This window comes from Botryllus schlosseri, chromosome 14 (assembly GCF_051294905.1).
Source record: "Botryllus schlosseri isolate E-star chromosome 14, Bs_hap1, whole genome shotgun sequence".
Taxonomy (NCBI): domain Eukaryota; kingdom Metazoa; phylum Chordata; class Ascidiacea; order Stolidobranchia; family Styelidae; genus Botryllus; species Botryllus schlosseri.
In genome coordinates, this window is record NC_137249.1 from 9,284,455 (window position 1) to 9,306,540 (window position 22,086).

At 42.5% G+C, this 22,086-nt stretch overlaps 2 protein-coding genes and 1 long non-coding RNA gene across 4 annotated transcripts; all 3 read left to right on the forward strand.

Moving 5' to 3' along the window:
- The first annotated feature begins 1,341 nt into the window (after positions 1 to 1,341).
- LOC145455017 (uncharacterized) lies at positions 1,342 to 3,161 on the forward strand. Its single transcript, XR_013920261.1, has 2 exons — positions 1,342 to 1,907; positions 2,018 to 3,161. It is a non-coding gene; the product is annotated as an uncharacterized LOC145455017 (long non-coding RNA).
- An 8,029-nt stretch (positions 3,162 to 11,190) lies between these two features.
- LOC145455635 (co-chaperone protein HGH1 homolog) lies at positions 11,191 to 16,907 on the forward strand. 2 transcript variants are annotated; one of them, XM_080333616.1, is made up of 7 exons: positions 11,191 to 11,364; positions 11,744 to 11,989; positions 12,482 to 12,872; positions 13,055 to 13,180; positions 14,030 to 14,220; positions 15,491 to 15,622; positions 16,481 to 16,907. In XM_080333616.1, exons 2-7 carry the CDS (start codon positions 11,837 to 11,839, stop codon positions 16,580 to 16,582), a joined length of 1,095 nt encoding a protein of 364 aa, XP_080189742.1. In that variant the 5' UTR covers positions 11,191 to 11,364; positions 11,744 to 11,836; the 3' UTR covers positions 16,583 to 16,907. The 2 variants fall into 2 exon arrangements, with proteins under 2 accessions (XP_080189742.1, XP_080189741.1); XM_080333615.1 differs by having other exon boundaries at positions 11,191 to 11,359; positions 11,736 to 11,989.
- An 18-nt stretch (positions 16,908 to 16,925) lies between these two features.
- LOC145455636 (N-alpha-acetyltransferase 20-like) lies at positions 16,926 to 18,527 on the forward strand. Its single transcript, XM_080333617.1, has 3 exons — positions 16,926 to 17,107; positions 17,731 to 17,898; positions 17,976 to 18,527. The coding sequence occupies exons 1-3, from the start codon at positions 16,928 to 16,930 to the stop codon at positions 18,159 to 18,161; spliced, it is 534 nt and encodes a 177-aa protein (XP_080189743.1). The 5' UTR covers positions 16,926 to 16,927; the 3' UTR covers positions 18,162 to 18,527.
- The last annotated feature ends 3,559 nt before the right edge of the window (positions 18,528 to 22,086 follow it).

The window sequence follows — 22,086 nt, forward strand, 5'->3', positions numbered from 1 at the left end:
AAATTCCACGCAGCAAGTTGGAATTTAGCTTTAACGAGGTCATGTTTCGCCAAATAGACGGCTTAGCCATGGGAAGTCCCCTGGGACCTATTTTGGCCAACATTTTCGTAGCGTGAGTCCGCCAAACCACTATTGTACCGCCGATACGTAGATGATACATTTGTTATTTTCAGGAATGAATCGGAGTGTGACCAATTTCTCATTCGCTTAAACTCGCTTCACCCGGCCTTGCAATTCACAATAGAAAAAGAACGCAATAACTCATTATCATTTCTGGACGTATTAGTTGAAAAGCGCAATACCAACAAATTTGAAACGTCTGTTTTCAGAAAACCGACATTCACAGGCCAATACCTTCGCTGGAATTCATTTAGTCCTCGGCGCAGAAAAATTAACCTCATAGGCACACTCGTGCATAGAGCGTTGATGATATGTTCGGGTAACAAACTGAGTTTAGAACTTGACCACATCCGAAAAATCTTACTTGATAACGGTTACCCTGAACACGTCATCAGCCGCGGCATGGAGAGGAAATTAACGCAATTCAACGCAGAAAAACGAACAGAGCCCACCGCACGAACAATAAAAGATGTTTATATCCATCTACCTTGGATTGGCCCCATTTCCACCCGCTTTGAAAAACAATTGATTTCTGCTGTCGGTAAATGTTACGATACAGTCAAAACCAATGTGATTTTTACAACAACACAACTGCTCCCTTCAACACGCAAAGACGTGCTTCCTGCACTTCAACAAAGTAATGTAGTGTACGAATATAGGTGCCACTGTGATTGTGGCTACGTGGGAAGAACGTCAAGACGTCTGCAGGACCGCATAAACCAACATGTCCCCAGATTTATCAGAACACGTGCGTCACGCGATGTGAAAAGCTCACCCTTAACTCATCCACTTAAGATTGATGCTGATCGATCAAAGGCAATTAATTCTGCCATCGGCAAACATCTGTTGGATAATCCGATTTGTGCGAATAATTATCGAGACGACCGATTTCGAATCGTAGGTCGAGGCCGTTCACAATTCCATTTGTGTGCCTTGGAATCAACTTTTATCAAAATACACCAACCAAAACTCTGTCAACAAAAGGAGTTCGTGTATCACCTAAAAATAGTACATTGAACGCTCTCTCATTCGAAATTTCTTGCTGGTGACGTCATATTTTGTGATACGATTGTTGATATACAATGTTCTTTCCAATTCTCTACTAGTTGCTGACGATTACCCCTGACGAGTGTCAGCCGAAAATATTCGGGTTCATTTCAATATGAATATACTATTTAATTGTATATTGAAGTTCTGTACCTCCACGAAGCTCTTCAAGGAAAGATTCAATTAATGGCCTATGGGTTTTTATCAGCATATAGGTAAAACAGGATATCTTGTTCAGATTCTAAACAAATACTGTGGAATTTGCAAATTCCATAGTCAAGTTCATCTATAGTCCTTATAGCTTTGTGCGAAACTGTCAATTTATTTATTCAAAAATATTTTTCAAGGTTTACCTTTGAACTGCTTTAGCTTTAGAAAGCTACCTCAATCTTGAATACAATAAGCCTATGGAGTGGAAAGTGACAGATGTATAATTTTATCAGACAAGATATTTTATGTACCTTCTGCTTTTGTCATAGCCCATAACAAAGAATTGTCTATTTAGTGTGCTTTGCTTCATACAATGCTCCGTATAATGCAGCTTTCCTACTAATGAATCGCTGAAAGGAAGATGGGTAGAAAGCATAAAAAGAAAAAACTGGGTTCCATCAAGATCGTCAGTTATCTGCTCCTATCATTTTCCGGAAAGTGCCATTTACCGTGTGGGCCAGTTGATACGTTTGAGGGAGAATGCGGTGCCAACAAGATTTCTGAACTTTCCGAAATATATGAGGACAAAGGTACAGTAGGAATTTATAAATTTACTTCTAAAGTCAAGTTTATATTAGCATACCCTTACCCTAGCCACTGTTGATATGAAATTCGTTAATTTGAAATTCGTTGATTTCAGGCTTCCAACAAACGGCAAGCGAGACCAGCAACACTTCAAGATGAAACGTTATTGTAAAGTACAGACTGGTGAAGCAGTTCTCCACGACCACAATTACTGTGCACGTACCTCTCCTCAAAAGCTCATTCAACAGCAACGCCGTAGAGTGGTACAAATTAAAAAGAGATTGCATGCTGCCAGAATGAGGACATGCCGCCTGAGAAAAAAAGTGAAAACTCTGGATGAGGTCATTGCATCTCTGAAAAAAAATAATTTGATCAGCGATTTGTGTGGAGAAGTAATGTCACAAAAATTCAGTCGTATACCCAGTGAGCTGTTGCAGCGCATGAAGCTGCAAGCTGGTGGAAGAGGAGTCAAATACTCTAAAGAACTGCAATCATTTGCAATGACGCTGCAGTATTATTCTGCTAAGGCATACAATTTTGTGCGTCAAAATTTTCAACTCGCTCTTCCCCATCCGAGTGTGATAAGACGCTGGTATGGAAAACTTCCCGCTGAGCCTGGCTTTACTGGTATTGCGTTTTCTGCTATCAGAGGAAAAGTAGAGGCATCAGCAACTCCTGTAATATGTTCCATAGATGGAAGAAGTATGACCTGGAAGAGAAACGGCCCATGCAAGACGAGCATGACTACTCCGATGTTCCTGAAATTACAACTTTGTCAGAGTACAAAAATCAAGCTATATCATACATTGCTGGCTATGTTGCCAAGTCCGTGGCTGAGCGATGTGTATGCTCAACGTGTAAAGGGTCACTCCTGGTAGATTCAGCAAGCAGTGGCAGTTTCCTGCAATTCAAGAACAGGGGTGGCCTAACCAAACCAGCTAATGGCGTTATTGCAATATGTGAGGAGGCTGAAAAATGCTTCCAGCGAATGATTCGCGTTACTTCTGGGAAGTTACCTCACTGCAAGGGCTTGATCAACGCGTTTGCAACTGCTATTCTGTCAAACATGTCTTGTAAATCACCTGCTTTCCCAGAGCTTGAACACCATATTTATGACACCTCGGTGGGTGATGATCACGTGATTACTCTGACAATAACAAGTCAATAACGATTAATTAATTTATTTCTGTTTTTATTTTTTCATGTTGTTATTTTAATAGAAAAATCATTCAAAACCTTAATAGAAAAATCATTCAAAACCTTCGTTTCTCATAATTGAAGCTGGTGTTTCTGAAAACGAAGTTCAGCATTTTGGTAGACACAGAAATGGTATATCTAAAGCCAGGTTGTCGTTGAGTTACCTTGCTATCTGATCAAATCAGTAACGTTAATTAACTCTTATAGAGCGCAGATTGCTGTAACCGACATAGCGTCAATTTCAGTGACCGCTAGGCAATTGTACCCAGATAGAAATAAGGACTCGTGCATTCATCTTGTTTCTCTCATTCAATGATATAAATATATTATTGCTCTCATTTGATCACCTCTGCAGAAATCACTAACCCATATTGCTACACATAACACATATTCTCACTTTCACTTTCTAGGATTTATTCCGACTACTTTGAAACAATGAATAAGTAAGAATAAAAATTAGATGGTATAACTTTGATTGTAGCTGTGCCTTTCCATGTCACATGATGCTGAATTTTTCTCCGTCAGTGGTATTTATAGTCACCACGTAGCTGGCAGCATTAGCATTGACATCAGCGCCATTGTTGTGAGAAGATTTCGAATCGAGGCCAGGGTAATTCTGAGGCAGTCTCTGTTAATAACTTGAAGCTGGTGGTCATAGGCGTAGGTGCTTTTACTACCTATAGATACAGTACCTGGAACATAACAACAAAACTGGCATTATCCATTGCAATCATTTGATAGCTTGGTTATTTGTCTACACTAAATGTGCCTGTTAGTTGGTTTTCAAGATTTGTAAGAATAGTTAATGACAGTGTGCGGTTGTATCAACAATTCGAGAACGCAGTACATGAAACTGAAGCTATAATGAGTAAAAAGACAACATCAGCAAGCTCCCTCAGGACGAATGGCGTCATATCCAAATCAAATTGCCATACACAGTAGGCCTACCTGAAACTGAAGGGATAAAGAAGACAACATCACCAAGCTCCCTTAGGATTAACGGTATCATATCCAAATCGAATTATCAATGCCATGACAATTGCCTTAACCCAGTAATTGTGAAAACAGCACTCAAAGCCAGGAATTTTTGAGTAGAAGCATACGTTTATTTACCTGGATACAACGAGGTAAGCAATCTGTATCAGGAAGATATTTTCAAATGAATACATACTGTGACACATATATAACCTTATATTGTCCGAACCATCGAAATCGATACCTCCAGGCCAAAGAGTAATCAAAACAGTCACATCACCCAACCACTTCTGCCTTGACCACCAGCTTACAGGGCAACTATCAACTTAACCCAAAGATGGCGGCCAATTGATCACGCAAATATCGCGAGTAGCGCACTCCAGTGTTTATATAGCTCAGTGATGCACACTAGGGTTGTCCATAATTTGGAAAATCTCAAAATTTATGCGTATCCATGTCTCATTCTATAGATTATTGATAAAAAACGTCAATGAACCTGCAATAAGCTCACGGGAAAGTCGTTAACATTTGTCTAAATGCGTTTGAAAGAAGCTGCCGTAGAGTGGGCGTGTCAGCGACCATAGAACGGCAAGCAGACTGGTGATCACGAAATCACGGCGTTTGATTGGCTAATCTGGTATGCTTCAATGATCACGACGTTGGCGGCTTGTTGATCAGCTGGTCAAGGAGTCGGCTAACGGCGGTGATTCTGTAAACGCATTGTGGTTTGGTCCGCAAATAATGATTTGGGATTAATTCAGAACATGTTGAGTTACGAAATACATGATGAACAAAGAACAGCTGCTTCACAATATCTTTAAATACATGACAGGATGGCTTATTGTGAAGGTAACCGTTGTAGCCTGTATGCCTTGATTTCATTGATGGAAAGCACAAAAGCAAGCAGAAAAATACTGCAAAGACGCTTATGCAAGTGGCAAACGAATTTCTAGTTTCAGAGGGGATGTACCATCATTGAATACAAATATAAAGCTTGAGATTGCCACTACTTTGTCTGATCTTATTAGGCTGTTGTCGTGGTATATAATTGAAGTCTTGAATGCTGTAAGGGCTGGATGAAATCTGTCATTTATGCTTGGCACTTGTCAGATTATTGCAGCACAATGAATCATACCCGCCAGTGCTGTCAAAGTCCTCAATGATGCCGTGCAAAGAGGTCTAAAGATGAGCACAGACTATGCTGGTGGGACCAGCAAAAAGACAGTTTGCTTGCATTGCTTAGCATGTCCTTAATGAATCTTAGATCATTACCGGCTACATCACGACTAATGCTTGAATTAAACCAGACATGGAGATAAAAAGGATGTATTGAAGCGGTGTGGTAGTTACATTATTCTTCAGAAATCCAATGTAAGCTACCTGGTCGAGCCACATATTTTCTGAGCATACAGGATTGTGTCCAGAATCCATCTCACATGGTATGCTGCACCAGTTCGGCGATGTCTAATAAGCCTTACCTGCACCCAGAAGAGCAGGACCACTTGGCGTAATCTCAAGCATATCAGATAGGTATTTCTGGGATCCATACTTAGTTCTATTCCTTCACAATCATTCGCTGTTTCACTTCTGTCATGCCTGCAAGAGGCTATTGTTGCTCTAAACCTATCGGTACCTAGTTTTAACACTAAAGCATTCAATGACCAGATGTCTCATTTTATTTCAACTCACCAGCGTACATTGCGCTTACAGAATCATTGCCGTTAGCTAACTTCTTGAACTAGCACATAATCAGCAATCCGCTGTGGTTGTGATTATTCAAGGATAGCTGATTAACCAATCAAGAGGCGTGATTTCGTGATTACTAGTCTTCTCGCCGTTCTATGGTCGCTAACACGCCCACTCTACGGCAGCTACTTTCAAACGCATTTAGACAAATGTTAACGACTTTCCTATGAGCTTATTGCAGGTTCATTGACGTTTTTTATCAATAATCTACAGAATGAGACATGGATACGCATCTTTTTTGAGATTTTCCAAATTATGGACAACCCTAATGCACACTGAATGAAAGTAAAGAAGATAGTATAGAAGAAGAATGCGACAAGAAATAGGGCGGCATGTCATGGGAAGCGAGATCGATAGGTCAGTTGTGGTCCGGTAATCTTGAGGATGGACTGTATTTATTTAGTAGTAATTGCTTGTATTTCGACTTGAATGTGGACATGCTCGTCGACTGTCGGATGGCCGGCGGGATACTGTTCCACACATCAGGTCCGGCATATTTGATGGAGCGATGATCTTTTCGGTCGATCATATGATATTTGGACGACGTGGACGCGCGTGTCATAGTCATGTTTGAAATAAGGATCGTCGCTATTTCCACTATAAAGTCAGTCGCAGTACTAGGCACGACTTCCCAGTGGTAACCCAGTCCGAACACATCCCAGACATGATGTCCGAACACGCCCCAGACATGATGACCGAACACGCCCCAGACACAATGTCCGGGTATCAACACAGGCCGAACACGCCCAAGACACCATGTCCGAATGGCAACACATACCGAACACGCCCCAGACACCATGTTTGAATGGCAATAGCACAGGCCGAACACAACCCAGACATGATGTCCAGACACGATGTCCGAGTATCAACACAGGTCGAACACGCCCAAGACACCATGTCCAAATGGCAACACGGACCGAGCACGCCCCAGACACGATATCCGAGTGTCAACTCAGTCCGAACCCAACCCAGACACCATGTTTGAATGGCCGAACACGCCCCAGACACGATGTCAGATTGGCAGCACAGGCCGTACATACCCCAGACATGATGTCCAAACACACCACGGACACGATGTCCGATTGGCAGCACAGGCCGAACACACCTCAGACATGATGTCCAAACACGCCCCAGATGTGTGATTATCTCTTAGTACTATCTCTCTCTCTGATAGTTTCCCTAAACGCATGAGCGATCTTGTCTTCTTGTTGTTGTGATTGTGCGACGTGCGTGCATGTATATATATTAGCACCCACGTCTTGTGAGTTGTTGGAGCAATAGGGATTAGGCTAGTCGATGCAACTGTTCTTTTGTATTTCAGTTTGATCATGTGCAACTTTGCATTTATTCATAGGTTAAATACCGTTGATTTCGTTAGGAGTTGGGGGGGATGTGTGATTATCTCTTAGTACTATCTCTCTCTCTGATAGTTTCCCTAAACGCATGAGCGATCTCGTCTTCTTGTTGTTGTGATTGTGCGACGTGCGTGCATGTATGTATTAGCACCACTGAGCTATATAAACAGTTAAACACCCATGTCTTGTGAGTTGTTGGAGCAATAGGGATTAGGCTAGTCGATGCAACTGTTCTTTTGTATTTCAGTTTGATCATTTATTACGGTATTTAACCTATGAATAAATGCAAAGTTGCACACCAGACACAATGTCCGGGTATCAACACAGGCCGAACACGCCCAAGACACCATGTCCGAATGGCAACACAGACCGAACACGCCCCAGACACCATGTTTGAATGGCAATAGCACAGGCCGAACACAACCCAGACATGATGTCCAAACACGCCCCAGACACGATGTCCGAGTATCAACACAGGCCGAACACGCCCAAGACACCATGTCCGAATGGCAACACGGACCGAACACGCCCCAGACACAATATCCGAGTGTCAACTCAGTCCGAACACAACCCAGACACCATGTTTGAATGGCCGAACCAGGGTTGTAATGACTCGAGTCATGATACCATGACTCGGACTTGACCCTCTGCTCGATGACTTGGACTCGGACTTGACTCGGCGGTGAATTGAAAATGACTCGACTCGAGTCAAAACAAAAAAGTGAAATTGACTTGTGACTCGGAGCCTTAATTGTGACTTGGTTACAACCCTGGGCCGAACACGACCCAGACACGAAGTCCGATTGGCAGCACAGGCCGTACATACCCCAGACATGATGTCCAAACACACCCCGGACACGATGTCCGATTGGCAGCACAGGCCAAACACACCCCTGACATGATGTCCAAACACGCGCCAGACACGATGTCCGAGTGTCAATACAGGCCTAACACGCCCAAGACACCATGTCTGAATGGCAACACAGACCGAGCACGCCCCAGACACAATGTCCGAGTGTCAACTCAGTCCGAAGACAACCCAGACACCATGTTTGAATGGCCGAACACACCCCAGACATGATGTCCGATTGGCAGCACAGGCCGAACACACCCCAGACATGATGTCCAAACACGCCTCAGACACGATACGATGTCCGAGTATCAACACAGGCCGAACACGCCCAAGACACCATGTCCGAATGGCAACACAGACCGAATACGCCTCAGACACCATGTTTGAATGGCAATAGCACAGGCCGAACACGCCCCAGACATAATATCTGAATGGCAGCACAGGCCGAACACAACCCAGACATGATGTCGGAACACGCCCCAGACACGATGTTAATAAGGTTAGTCATGTTTGAAATAAGGATAGTCATGTTTGAAATATGGATAGTCGTTATATATTCACTATGAGGTTACTTGTAGTACCAGGCACGATTTCCCAGAGGTAACCCAGTCCGAACACATCCCAGATCCAGTCCGAACACATCCCAGACATGATGTCCGAACTCGCCGCTGACACAATGGCCGAGAGTCAACTCAGTCCGAACACAACCCAGACACCATGTTTGAATGGCCGATCTCGACCAAGACATGATATCCGAACACGCGCCAGACACGATGTCCGAGTATCAACACAGGCCGAACACGCCCAAGACACCATGTCCGAATGACAACACAGACCGAACACGCCCCAGACACGATGTCTGATTGGCAACACAGGCCGAACACACCCCGGACAAGATGTCCGAACACGCTCCAGACACAGGCCTAACACGCCCAAGACACCATGTCTGAATGGCAACACAGACCGAACACGCCCCAGACACGATGTCCGATGAGTGTCAACTCAGTCCGAACACAACCCAGACACCAGCATGTTTGAATGGCCGATCTCACCCCTGACATTATGTCCGAACACGCGCCAGACACGATGTCCGAGTATCAACACACCCCGAACACGCCCAAGACACCATGTCCGAATGGTAGCACAGGCCGAACACACCCCAGACATGATGTCCGAACACGCCTCAGACACAGTGTCCGAGTGTCAACACAAGCGGAACACGCCCAAGACACCATGTCTGAATGGCAGCACAGGCCGGCCGAACACCCCCCAGACATGATGTCCGAACACTCCCCAGGCACGATGTCCAAGTGTCAACACAGGCCTAACACGCCCAAGGCACCATGTCCATGGGCGGGTTCGGTCTGTGTTGTCATTCGGACATGGTGTCTTGGGCGTGTTCGGCCAGTGTTGATACTCGGACATCGTGTCTGGCGCGTGTTCGGACATCATGTCTGGGTCGAGATCGGCCATTCAAACATCGTGTCTGGCGCGTGTTTGGACATCATGTTAGGGGTGTATTCGGCCTGTGCTGCCAATCGGACATCGCGTCTGGGGCGTGTTTGGACATCATGTCTGGGGTGTGTTCGGCCTGTGCTGCTAATCGGACATCGTGTCTGGGGCGTGTTCGGCCATTCAAACATGGTGTCTGGGTTGTGTTCCGACTGAGTTGACACTCGGATATCGTGTCTGGGGCGTGTTCGGTCTGTGTTGCCATTCGGACATGGTGTCTTGGGCGTGTTCAGCCTTTGTTGATACTCGGACATCGTGTCTGGGGCGTGTTCGGTATGTGATATTGCCATTCAAACATGGTGTCTGGGGCGTGTTCGGTCCGTGTTGCCATTCGCACATGGTGTCATGGGCGTGTTCGACCTGTGTTGATACCCGGACATCATGTCTGGGGCGTGCTTGGACATCATGTCTGGGGTTTGTTCGGCCTGTGCTGCCAATCGGACATCGTGTCTGGGGCATGTTCGGCCATTCAAACATGGTGTCTGGGTTGTGTTCGGATCTGAGTTGGCACTCGGACATCGTGTCTGGGGCGCGTTCGGTCTGTGTTGCCATTCAGACATGGTGTCTTGGGCGTGTTAGGCCTGTATTGACACTCGGACATCGTGTCTGGCGCGTGTTCTGACATCATGTCTGGGGTGTGTTCGGCCTGTGCTGCCATTAGGACATGGTGTCTGAGATGTGTTTTGCCTGTGTTGTCATTCAGACATGGTGTCTGGGGCATGTTCGGACATCATGTCTGAGATGTGTTCGGACTGGGTCTGGGATGTGTTCGGACTGGGCTACCATTGGGAAGTCGTGCCTGGTACTGCAACTGACTTTATAGTGAATATAGCGACTATCCTGATTTCAAACATAACTATTCTTATTTCTGACATGACTATCCTCATTTCAAACATGAGACTGACCTCATTTCAAACAAATCTGACCGTATTTCAAAAAATCGAACCAACCCTCCTACTTAGGCCAGTTAGCAGAGATGAGCATGGATTAGGATTAGGATTTGTGAAATTTTTTCGACTTTGGATTGGATTAGGATTAGAGATTTTTTGTGAACGGATTAGGATTTGGATTGGATTTTTCCTATTTTCTGGGAGATTGATTTGTCGTGTGGCGAATGGCGACAAACTATACTTAGATCAGCTATTAATTTACTCATGGTTACTATAGGCTTACCATACGTCCTCTTTTAAGAGGATTTGTCCTCTTTTTTGAAAGTGTCCTCGGAGGACGCCCTTCTGTCCTCTTTTTTGAGATTTTGTCCTCTTTTTTGAAAATTTAGGTCAGATTTAGAGGAAATTGCGAGTGATATGCCGCAAATTAGCACAGAATTTAAGCTCCGGCGGGTATTTCGGAGTGAAAACGGTGATCTTAGCTCTGAGCGAAAAGATGACCTTTTTTTAGTCATCCACGACAATGTGGAGAGAAAAACGGTATTTTGAGCTCTGAGCGGAAGTGATGACTTTTTTTTTTTTTTAGTCAACCGATCACGAAGTGGGAAAAATTTACCGGTTTTTGAGAATTCCTTTCCGGTTTTGCATGTCTGAACTTTCTGAAAAAGTGTCCTCTTTTTAGATTTCCAAAATATGGTAAGCCTGGGCTACTACGTTACCTTGAATCAAGGGAATCGTTAGTAGTGAAAGAAGAATTTCCCATCCCTCCCTTCCATAAATTGGCATTTTTTCTGAATTTCCAGTTGGAATCGGATTAGGATTGGACATGGACTTGAATATAAAGAAGTTATGGATTAGGATTTGGATTTGAAAGTTCCGATTTGGATTGGATTAGGACACCGAAATTCCAAATCCGCTCATCTCTGCCAGCCTGGTAGGTAGGTGTATGATTTCGAAGACTTCTCCAAGTCGTTTCAACACCTTCCAATCTTTCATTGTATCGCAGTCTTGTGGTGTATTGAAATGATTAAAATTGTAACAATAAATTGAATTGTTCCCATGTCGTCTGGCGGATGCGTAACATTTTCCTACACTACACCACAAATTTTCATACTTGTCGGCTTGTTAGCTGTTCTGCGCCATCAACAAACTGAAAAAAAAAAATTATGTGCTATTAGAAATTCGCTAAAGCTCGCCTGTACGAATTTTACCTTTGAAATGTGTTTCGGTTTTTCGCAGTCGTCGGTCTCGCCAACCCCGTAGTTCACTTCTTACTTTTTACGTGACACAAAATTTATTCAGCAGGCAGCAAGCCAGCAACACATGTGCCGGAACAGGGAACCGAGGCTGTGGGTTCTGTGGCATTATTATATCCAAAAGTTGGTTGTATATTGACGTTTGCGAGCATGCTTCAAGATAGCGTGATCGAAGATTTAGTGACCCTTTTGAAACCATCAACGAGGACGGAAGTTAGAGTTGCTACTCTGCGTCACGTATCAGGACTGACATCAGATGATGACGGGGTTTCATTGATTACAAAACAAAAAAGTCTATTGACAGTGAGTATAGTTTAAGATTGAGTGTAATTGTAATCGACGTATATTTCTGAACTCTCAAATAGTAAGAAGATATTTGTCATGCTCCAGAGTGGAATAGGTGGCAACGGCACACGCAGCGTCACGTCACGAGAGCATTTATATCTGATCACGCCGATTAATTATGCTGACGTCACAAAGCGTTACTCGAGTCCAGATCCAGAATAAGGCGCTTGCGCTCAACAATGAACGCACGCAAGCAAGCGTGGCATTTGTGCAACAGCGAAGATACGGCGTAACCCTAGTCCGACGTATACCAGGTCTATTTTAGCACAATGTGTCGTTTAATAAGTAATTCAGTATCGAATCAGAGGAAAAAATAATTCTGTCACACAGATAAAATTTTCAAATCACGTGAGAAATCCGCCTGTCACGCACAACATGTTGTCGAAAACAACCACCGATTCCAGTCTGGGTCATGCTGATGATATTTCTAAATTGCCTGTATTCTTTCAGAGCATTCTGTCCCTTCTCAAAGACTCGGCTGAGGAGTGCGCACTTCTCGCATACAACACATTAATTAATATCACTGCCACAGACGAAGGGGCCAACTGTATCATCACCGATTTCAATCTCATGGAAGAACTAATAACTAATATTGGTGATGATGAATCTCATACGGCTGATGAAGCTGCAAAGCTGTTGATGAATTTAACAAGGTCGGAAAAAGGAGCTCGAAATTTTTTAAAATCCTGCGCGAATCGAGGCTGCACAAATGAAAGTACTGCCGAGTATGCAGTGTTGGAACATCTCATTGGATGTTTTAGCAACGTCGGATACAACAAGCATGCTCATAAGCTGGACCATGTTGCTTTTGCTCTCGCTAATGTAACCGCAATTGTTGAAGGTATAAATATACTTTTCTATCTATGTTCTGTGTATATTCCTGTAAACGGATTACTAGAATTAGCAGCCTATCGTCAGCTTTTCTGAAATAATTAGCAAGCGTAATTATTTTCGCAATGGCGTTATTATGATGCGACCTATATGACTGCTTCTTCTTCGTGAATAAAGCTGTGCTATTTGCAGGTCGGAAATATTTCTGTCGTCGAATCGACACTACTATCAAACTACTTTTACCCTTTTTGAAACATGATTCTATAATACGAAGGGAAGGAATAGCCATGACAATTAAAAATTGTTGTTTTGAACATGGTAAGTTACTTCGTTTACAAGCGTGCCTCATATTTCTCGGCTAAAGCCAACTGATCTAGCGAAGTGACATTCCTGTGTAGTGTATTAGCTGTAGCTTTCTGTGATTAGTGTTGCTTGTGATCGATATAACCTACAGCACTTCACAGTAAACGTAATGTTATTTAGTCTGTGGAACTTATCAATGTTCTGTCTATCGGTGTTCTGGGGTTTCAGTTGCTGATCTTATATCTATCTATACTAGGCTTACCATACGTCCTCTTTTAAGAGGATTTGTCCTCTTTTTTGAAAGTGACCTCGGAGGACGCCCTTTTGTCCTCTTTTTTGAAAATTTAGGTCAGATTTAGAGGAAATTGCGAGTGATATGCCGCAAATTAGCTCAGAAGTGAAGCTCCGGCGCGTATTTCGGAGTGAAAAACGGTGATTTTAGCTCTGAGCGAAAAGATGACCTTTTTTTTTTTTTTTTTCAGTCGTCCACCTGGCAATGTTAAGAGAAAAACGGTATTTTGAGCTCTGAGCGCAAGTGATGACCTTTTTTTTTTTTTTAGTCAACCGATCACGAAGTGGGATAAATTTACCGGTTTTTGAGAATTCTTCTCCGGTTTTGCATGTCTGAACTTTCTGAAAAAGTGTCCTCGTTTTAGATTTCCAAAATATGGTAAGCCTAATCTATACTTGTCTACTGGAATGACATGTCTGCCCTGAGACTAAGATCATCAAACTGGGACATACTTCACAAGAATTGTTTGATGAATAGGCCTATGGCCTTGTGGCTGCCAAAGACAATAAATATCTGAAAATTCAGTTTGTGTATCCTTTGGTGATTTACTGATCATCCAATTCTATTTTTAGATTGGCACGAGCAACTATTGGGAGAAGATTTAGAACTTCTGTCGCATCTCATGTTGCCACTTGCTGGAGCTGACGAGTTTGATGATGAAGAGAATGATGCGCTTCCTCTGGATCTGCAATATCTTCCAGAAGACAAACAACGAGAATCAAAACCAATCATCAGATACCTGTTGGTAGAGACGCTATTACTTGTAAGTATTTTGAAGTTGAGTAATGCCATTCATAGAGGTTTAATTTGTGGATTTTCCCCCTTCGCTGCAGAGAGTAAATAACTGTGTTATCTCTCACTATCTGAAATTCATTGATTAGGCCTATTATCAAATAGGCTTGTGATTGTGGAGACCTGAGATAAATCGTGTGAGGATTGGAGCAATTTCTCTACCTGTGGTTTAGTCTGCTCAAGGTATGACCTAGCTCAGGGTTTCCCAACTTAGGGGTTGCAACCGAGATGGCGTCGCAGGGATGAAAACTAAATACCAATGACTATTAGGTTACAAGAATGCCAATTAACCCGATGCTATCGCTGACTCATTTCTGGCAAGTTTAGTTAATTTTTCAAGAGAATAAAAAACTTCGAGGAAAGGGAGCGCTGCAAACAAGGTACGTAAGGTCGGTGTCTGACCACCACTATGAAGATTAAAGTGTCGGGTGCATAGAAATCAATAGGAAGATCTACGGTGATATGTGTTTACTCATGTGGCCAGCGGCCACAGTCTGTCGCTATCCCCCACTACTTGCTTACTACGTCAAATCATAGATTATTCATTCTTTTTTTTCGGACACAAATAAAAATGATTTTTAGTTATTCTTTGGTTCTTTGTATGCGACTTGCAGCCAGAGTTTGGAGAACCTGTTCACAACTGTGATCGACCACAGATGTCTCATTGACTTATCATCTATTGAAATTCATTACGTCTGCCTATGGAATATACTGTTTTGGTTTCTGTGTTTCAATCTTAACATTTACATTAAAATCATTAATCCTTGTATAGGCCTATGTGGATAAATACGCGTATAATGTATCAATTCAGGAATCCGGCCCGCCAAGTACTTCATTTCCCCATATCCGGCCCGCCGAGTGGAGAAGTTGCCCGCCCCTGTGTTAACTGAATACATACGCATGTAGATCGCTATCTGTATTTGCGGTGGCGCAGGATTTCACGTAACATTCATGCACTACTTCAATTACATATAGATAGAAGTCGTTCCAAAGGACCTACGGTGCTATAGTATTGATGGATGGAGATTTACTAGTTCATAATTGCTGCTACTGCGCACATAGTCGCCAGCTTCCCACATAGACCACGAGAAGGTTTGGGCGAAGGTGCTTACCATTTTTTAGTAGTCAGCACGTCAAGTTGAGAGTGGGGTCGCGGAACTTTTTCAAGTCAAAATTTGAGGTCGCTATTATGAAAAGGTTATGAACCCCTGACCTCAATGTTATTGAATTATTTCTTTCAGTTATGTGCTGATCAATTTGGAAGGAACTGCTTGAAGAAGCATGGTGTTTATTATATTATTCGGCAACTGCACATGTGGGAATCAGACCACGGGCTGGAAGAAAACGCGGAACAGTGCGAGAATTTGATTCAGGTATATAAGGCTCGGGTATATGGTTTTATGTGTTTAAGGGTGTTGTGGAGCGGTGCCACAAGAGGTGTGTGGTTTCTGTCTACAAGCACCCAATATTATTGTAGCTCAGACATTCCTTGGTGAACTACAAAGATAGTAGTTTCCCACTCATATTTGAGCGACATTACAATGCTGAAGACCAGTCTTCTGATTTGAGATCTCTTTTCCGTTTATAATTCCAAGTATGCTACTCTTCTTGAAAACCTACATTTCTTGCTTTGTCTTCGCTCTTGGCTTGAGTTGTAGCATTAATGATGACACATTACTTTTGCTTGAAGGCGAATGTTTTAACATGCCAGATGTAGCTATTTGTATAGTTTTCAATCTGAAATGCTCCTCGAGCAATCTATTAGGCTTGGTTCTAGAAATTTGCCAATGATGATGTTGAGATATTCATCTTTCTATACCATATTCTGAGGCAATATAACACCCTTTATTTCTTGTCGTGAAATGCCGTTATCTGACATATTTTTCTGTCTGTGATAAATAGCGCAACACTAGTGATTGCCCTAGGCCGAATCACGGTGTGCTCCATATTGATGTATTTTCCTTTGGTGAGCACGCTTTTGTGGTATCCTGGTTTTCTGGGGGGATCACCTAATTAATGCCAAACCTTTTCCGATATTGGGGACTGTGACAGTTTAGCAGGCGTTATTCTCCATTGAATTGGATTTTGTCATTGATGTTTGATCGCTTATTGCTTGTGACGCACATTGATCGGTAAATAGTGTGCTGTTACTTCTTCATTATATCTAATCAAGCCTTATAGCTTGTGGTGCGATATGCAAGGCTCATGCAATGCCAAGTTCAATTTCACAGATATTGATAGCTGACGACCCGGAGCCAGGAATGGAGAATTTAATGAAAATTCCCCAAGAAAAACTGGACGCTTTTGAAAAAGGCATGAAGAAATCAGAATGAGAAGCAATACTTCCCATACGGAGTATCGTACATCCGTAATAGACGAATGTCAGATACAATCATGCCCGTTGAACCATTTTGTGAAGGATACCAAGTTTCAACGCCATGTTCGAAGTCTTGATGTATTTGTGTTATCGATCATGACTGGGATATATTGGCGACCACTGACTTGCGCTGACCTCTATATTACAGCAAATAGACTAGGCAATGAAACTGTTTAAGTTCAATTGGTTGTGTAAAATTGAGCGATCAAGTGCTATTCTGCTGTATAAAATTCTTCGTTTTGTTGATTGATGCCAATTTCGCGCATATTCAATCTTTCAGATTTTACATATAGTTGTAGACATGACGTTCTATAGACCTTTCACGTGCTTTGATCTACTCAAACTGAACCGCGTCAATTTGGATCCATTAACGGAGACTTACAACCTCAATTTCTACTTGCAATACCTTTCGAAGTGGCCCGAATTCTTCACTGTTGCTGAAACTCCCACTGGTGAAATGATGGCATATATTATGGGAAAGGTAACTTCGATTTATTGGAAATAGTTTCAAGTATGGTTGCATACGAGTGTCAGGCTGGGGAGGGGTCATTGACGCTAATCAAGTAGAAGTGCAAGTAATGCTAGGAACGAGTAGCAATTTACAAGCTATTTCAAGTGTAAAATCTAAAATATCTGACTTGCTGAAGGTCTGAAGTAACTTTGTCTTGAAAAGTCGCTCAGGTTGACGGTTGTGACTTGAAAATTGCGCCATAATGGCTCAGTGCATGTCCAAGTAAGTCCAACTGTAACATCTCAGTTTATATTATAGAAGTAACTTCAAGCTTGAAAAATATTGAAATGAATTCTTGAAAAATTATACGGATATCAAGTCGATATAGGGAATGCTTGGTTAGTTAGTGATTCTAGTGCTGACTGCTCTTCTTAAATTACTTATGATTGAGGTACGATTGTTGATATACAATGTTCTTTCCAATTCTCTACTAGTTGCTACCGATTACCCCTCCCGAGTGTCAGCCGAAAATATCAGGGTTCATTTCAATATGAATATACTATTCAATTGTTTACTTGAGTTTTGTACCTCCGAGAAGCTCTTGTAAATATCTATAAAATAATTTGGAAGTAGATTTACATGTTCCGTAACAGGTTGAGGGACGGCAACCAGAAAATTGGCATGGACACGTCACAGCTGTCACTGTAGCACCTGAGTACAGGCGGCTAGGTCTTGCAGCTCAACTAATGAAAAAGCTGGAAGACGAATCCGAGCAAAAGCGAGGATATTTTGTCGACCTTTTTGTTAGGAAGTCGAATGATGTTAGTATCAAAGCGTTGGAGTGTACATTTCCAGTCACCGAAGTATCTGCTTTTGACTGAACACTTTTGTCTAACAGATTGCTGTTGGGATGTACAAACAACTTGGATATTCAATCTACCGTACGGTTCTTGGATATTATTCATCACCGAATGGGGATAGGGATGAAGATGCCTATGACATGCGCAAAGCTCTCAGTCGCGATATTTACAGAACTTCCATCATTCCATTGAAAGACCCAGTCAAAACTGAAGATCTGGAATGAAATAGAATTTTCGATTTTGATTGTAGGGGGAGGCTGTTGTGTCACTGGTTACTTCAAGGCACTGATTTGCACGCCACACGAAGGTACAATACCAGACCCTTGGATCACCTACAAACCGATCCTATTGTACTCTCATTATTCATTAAGTAGTGGTTGGATTTGTTTGCCACGATGTATTGGCATCATATGAAAAGACCACTCAACGATAGGACCAGTAGTTGTTGCGAGAGGAGTCTTCAGTTGGACCGACCTGTTTTTCTTATTCCTAATCTATATTAGATTATGTTTCTATCTGTGGCAATTTGAAGTATTATATGCTCGTCTAGAACGGCATATAATTCTGGCAAATAAAAGTTTTTATTGAAATATTGCCTCATTGTGGATTTACTTGAAAATTACAGAGTTTTTTATGCAGCCCGATTAGAAATTTGGTTAAAATTATTGAAGCAGGTGACTCCACAACTGCGGCTAAGAGGCAACAATTCCTTAGTTGTAAGCATTTCCAACACAGAAAATACCTGGAGGTTTTACTGGACTCGGACATGTCCTGGAAGAGTCGCATTCAGTCCCTGACATTAAATTATCACCGAAGTGTGGCCTGTTCTATGCATCCTTACACGCTCATGCCAGCCTGGGTTCTTCTGATACTTAATCCAATCGAAGTTACAATATGGCATCCTCTGTTGGGGGGCTGCCAGTAAAACTGCACTCGAGCCACTGCGAAAAATACAACATAACGTACACCGCGGCATAGCTAGGGCCCAGAGATGAGCATGGATTAGGATTAGGTTTTGCAAAAACAGGATTTGTGAAATTTTGTCGGATTTGGATTAGACATTTTTTTCAGAACGGATTTGGATTGGATTGAAATGTCGTGTGGCGAATGGCGACAAACTTTATTCAGATCAGTTATTAATGTACTTATGGTTACTAAGTTATCTTGAATCAAGTGAATCGTTGGTTATGAAAGAAAATTTTCGAATCCCTCCATTGCATGAATTAGTATTTTTTCTGAATTTCCTGTAGGAATCGGATTAGGATTGGACATGGACTTGAATATGAAAAAGTTATGGATTAGGATTTGGATTTGGATTGGAAGGTTCGGATTTGGATTGGATTAGGACATAGAAATTTCAAATCCGCTCATCTCTGCTAGGGCTCCAAAGAGGCCTGGTTGTCCAGTCCATCCAACAAGTCGCTGCTGAAGAGATTCGGTGTCCTAAACGTTGAAGATATGCGGAAACTAGAAATCGCCAAGTTCATCAGTTCCAATGCGGGCATTGCCCCCAATATTTCAATAACTTGTTTACCTCGGAATCAAAAGCGCACAATTAAGTAAAACACGTCGTCCAAGTGTCATATGATCTACCGAAAAGATCATCGCTCTATCAAATATGCCGGGCCTGAAGTGTGGAACAGTATCCCGCCGACAGTCGACGAACATTCAAGTCGATATTCTAGAAAAGTCCTCAAGATTACTGGGCCACGACCTGACCTGGGTCTAGGCTACCGATCTCGCCTTCCATGACATGCTTCCCCATTTTTCGTCGCTTTCTTTTTTCTATACTATCTTCTTTTAAAAAAGCATCTTGGAGGTACAGAACTTCGATATACAATTGAATAGTATATACCAGTGTTGGGATCAAGTCACTACCTTCTAGTCACGAGTCATCTCGAGTCATTGCGGATTTTGACTCGAGTCAAGTCAAGTCACTCGATTTTCAAAGGTGACTCGAGTCAAGTCAAGTCACCCGATTTTGGGAGGTGACTCGAGTCAAGTCGAGTCAAGTCAAGTCAAGTCACGAGTCAAGTCACTAGTCGAGTCAAGTTGAATTTTCAAAGTACGATACGTGATTCAAGGTCACTGCATTTTGCTAACTGTTTTAAATACAGATGGGGTCCCCATTTATTTTGAATCGAGGAACGAAGAAAGAGTTGATTATACACGCAAGGATGCGCTCTATCGCTCATGCATACGTAGAAATGTCAAACTACGCAATTATAGTGGTATAGCTTCAGTCTATAACAGGAGTGGTAAAACTGCGACTCGCGAGCCGCATGCTGATCTTTGAGTATTTTATTGCGGCTCTACAATGAGTGTGCAATGTGCATTCGGTGATAATGACCGTAAGCCATTGTGCATTTTCGGTCAAGATTCGCCTAATAATAGTCACAAAGCTAGAATGCAAACGTCATTACGAAACCAAACACCAAAACCTTAATTGCCAAGAGTTACCTAAAAAGACATATTCACGAAGTATTATGATTACCGAGCTCCGCACTGTTTGACGTCATCTCAGCCCGATTTCAAACACCGTGCAGCTTGCAACGTAAGCTATAAGCTCCGATCACTTCGTTAACGATCAATTCATTAGTGATGTAACAAGGGAGGCCCGGTAAAACGCACAATCATTGAGTAATCGCTCAACAATCCGAACTTATACAAGATACGGCGATCTAGTCGAGATCGATTACTTGATGACTTGAAATTGACTCGTAAATTTTGCTTCGAGTCAGGAGTCAATCAGCATTTTTGTAGTGTCGAGTCAAGTCAAGTCAAGTCATTTTTCCAAAGTGACTCGAGTCAAGTCAAGTCATACGAAAAAGGTGACTTGAGTCTGACTCGAGTCAAGTCATGACTCGAGTCATCCCAACACTGGTATATACTTCAGGGTTTTAATGACTCGACTCGAGTCGCGATTTTCTGATGACTCGACTTGACTCGAGTCATTTTCTCAAAATAAGCAAATGACTCGATTCGAGTCAATCTGTGTATTGACTCGACTTGGACTAGAGTCATTGCACATGACTCGAGACTCAGACGGCCAAGACCGACATTTCATTGTAATTTCGAAGAACAGTAAAGTATCCACCCTATTGGGATTTCGTCTATTGGCACTGGTACTTGAAAATGCGACCAGAAACTGTTAAAAGTGAGAAAAATTAGTATATTATAAATACGAACCATTCGATATCACCAAACAGAGTTACAAAAGTGGGTTTAACCAATCTTTAACAGGAAACTGAGCAGTGAACACAATGACTTGGACTCAGACTCGAGTGATACTACCATGACTCGGACTCGAACGTCTGATCGATGACTTAAGACTCGGTGGTGAATTGAAAATGACTCGACTTGACTCGAGTCAAATTATAAAAATGTTGTAAATCGCTATGGTACTATATAACTCTCGCCACGTATGTCAGAAAGTGCAATTCCAGTATATAGGTGCATGAAATTAATTGAAAATGTGCGATTTCAAAGAAAAAAATGTGGCCTCGATTACGCAAGGTAGACACTTTTGTCCTTGTCGTTGAAATCAAACAACCCCGAACACCATAATGATAATTATTGGAGGAACAAGCGATTTATTATATATTATAACTATTTTAGTCGACTCGGCTTGCCGTATTAAGCTGCATGGGGTCATGACGCTGTTCGGTTGAGCTATTGTTTTACTTCTATTCTATAGCATAGATGACGATGGGTAGGCAAGGCCGCGCAGCCATAAACTCTCACCAGCGTTAGTTCAGGCCCAAGTTCGAGTATGCGAGTATGCGAGTATGCGAGTATTCACGGGGGGGAGGGGGGTCCTGAATGATAACGATATTATCATTGAATACTTCAGAGGATCCAACATTCACCGTCTCTCGGATGATTAACAAGTTATCGGCCGTCAAATAGTCAAATAGTTTAATGTTGAAGTCTTACGGTTGCCTGATAATATTGTATGTCATTGTTATATATATAGCCTGCACAAATTTCCCATTTCGCAAGCCGGACACTACGCAGTACGCTATGTCGCAACATTTGGAATACCGGGGTTGCATCGAAATCAATGGAGCGTGCGACTTATTTTCTCGGGAAAAAGTCAACTGAGGTCTCTCGCTTGAGTTATGCAGCCTTCGCGCAATACACGTCAGC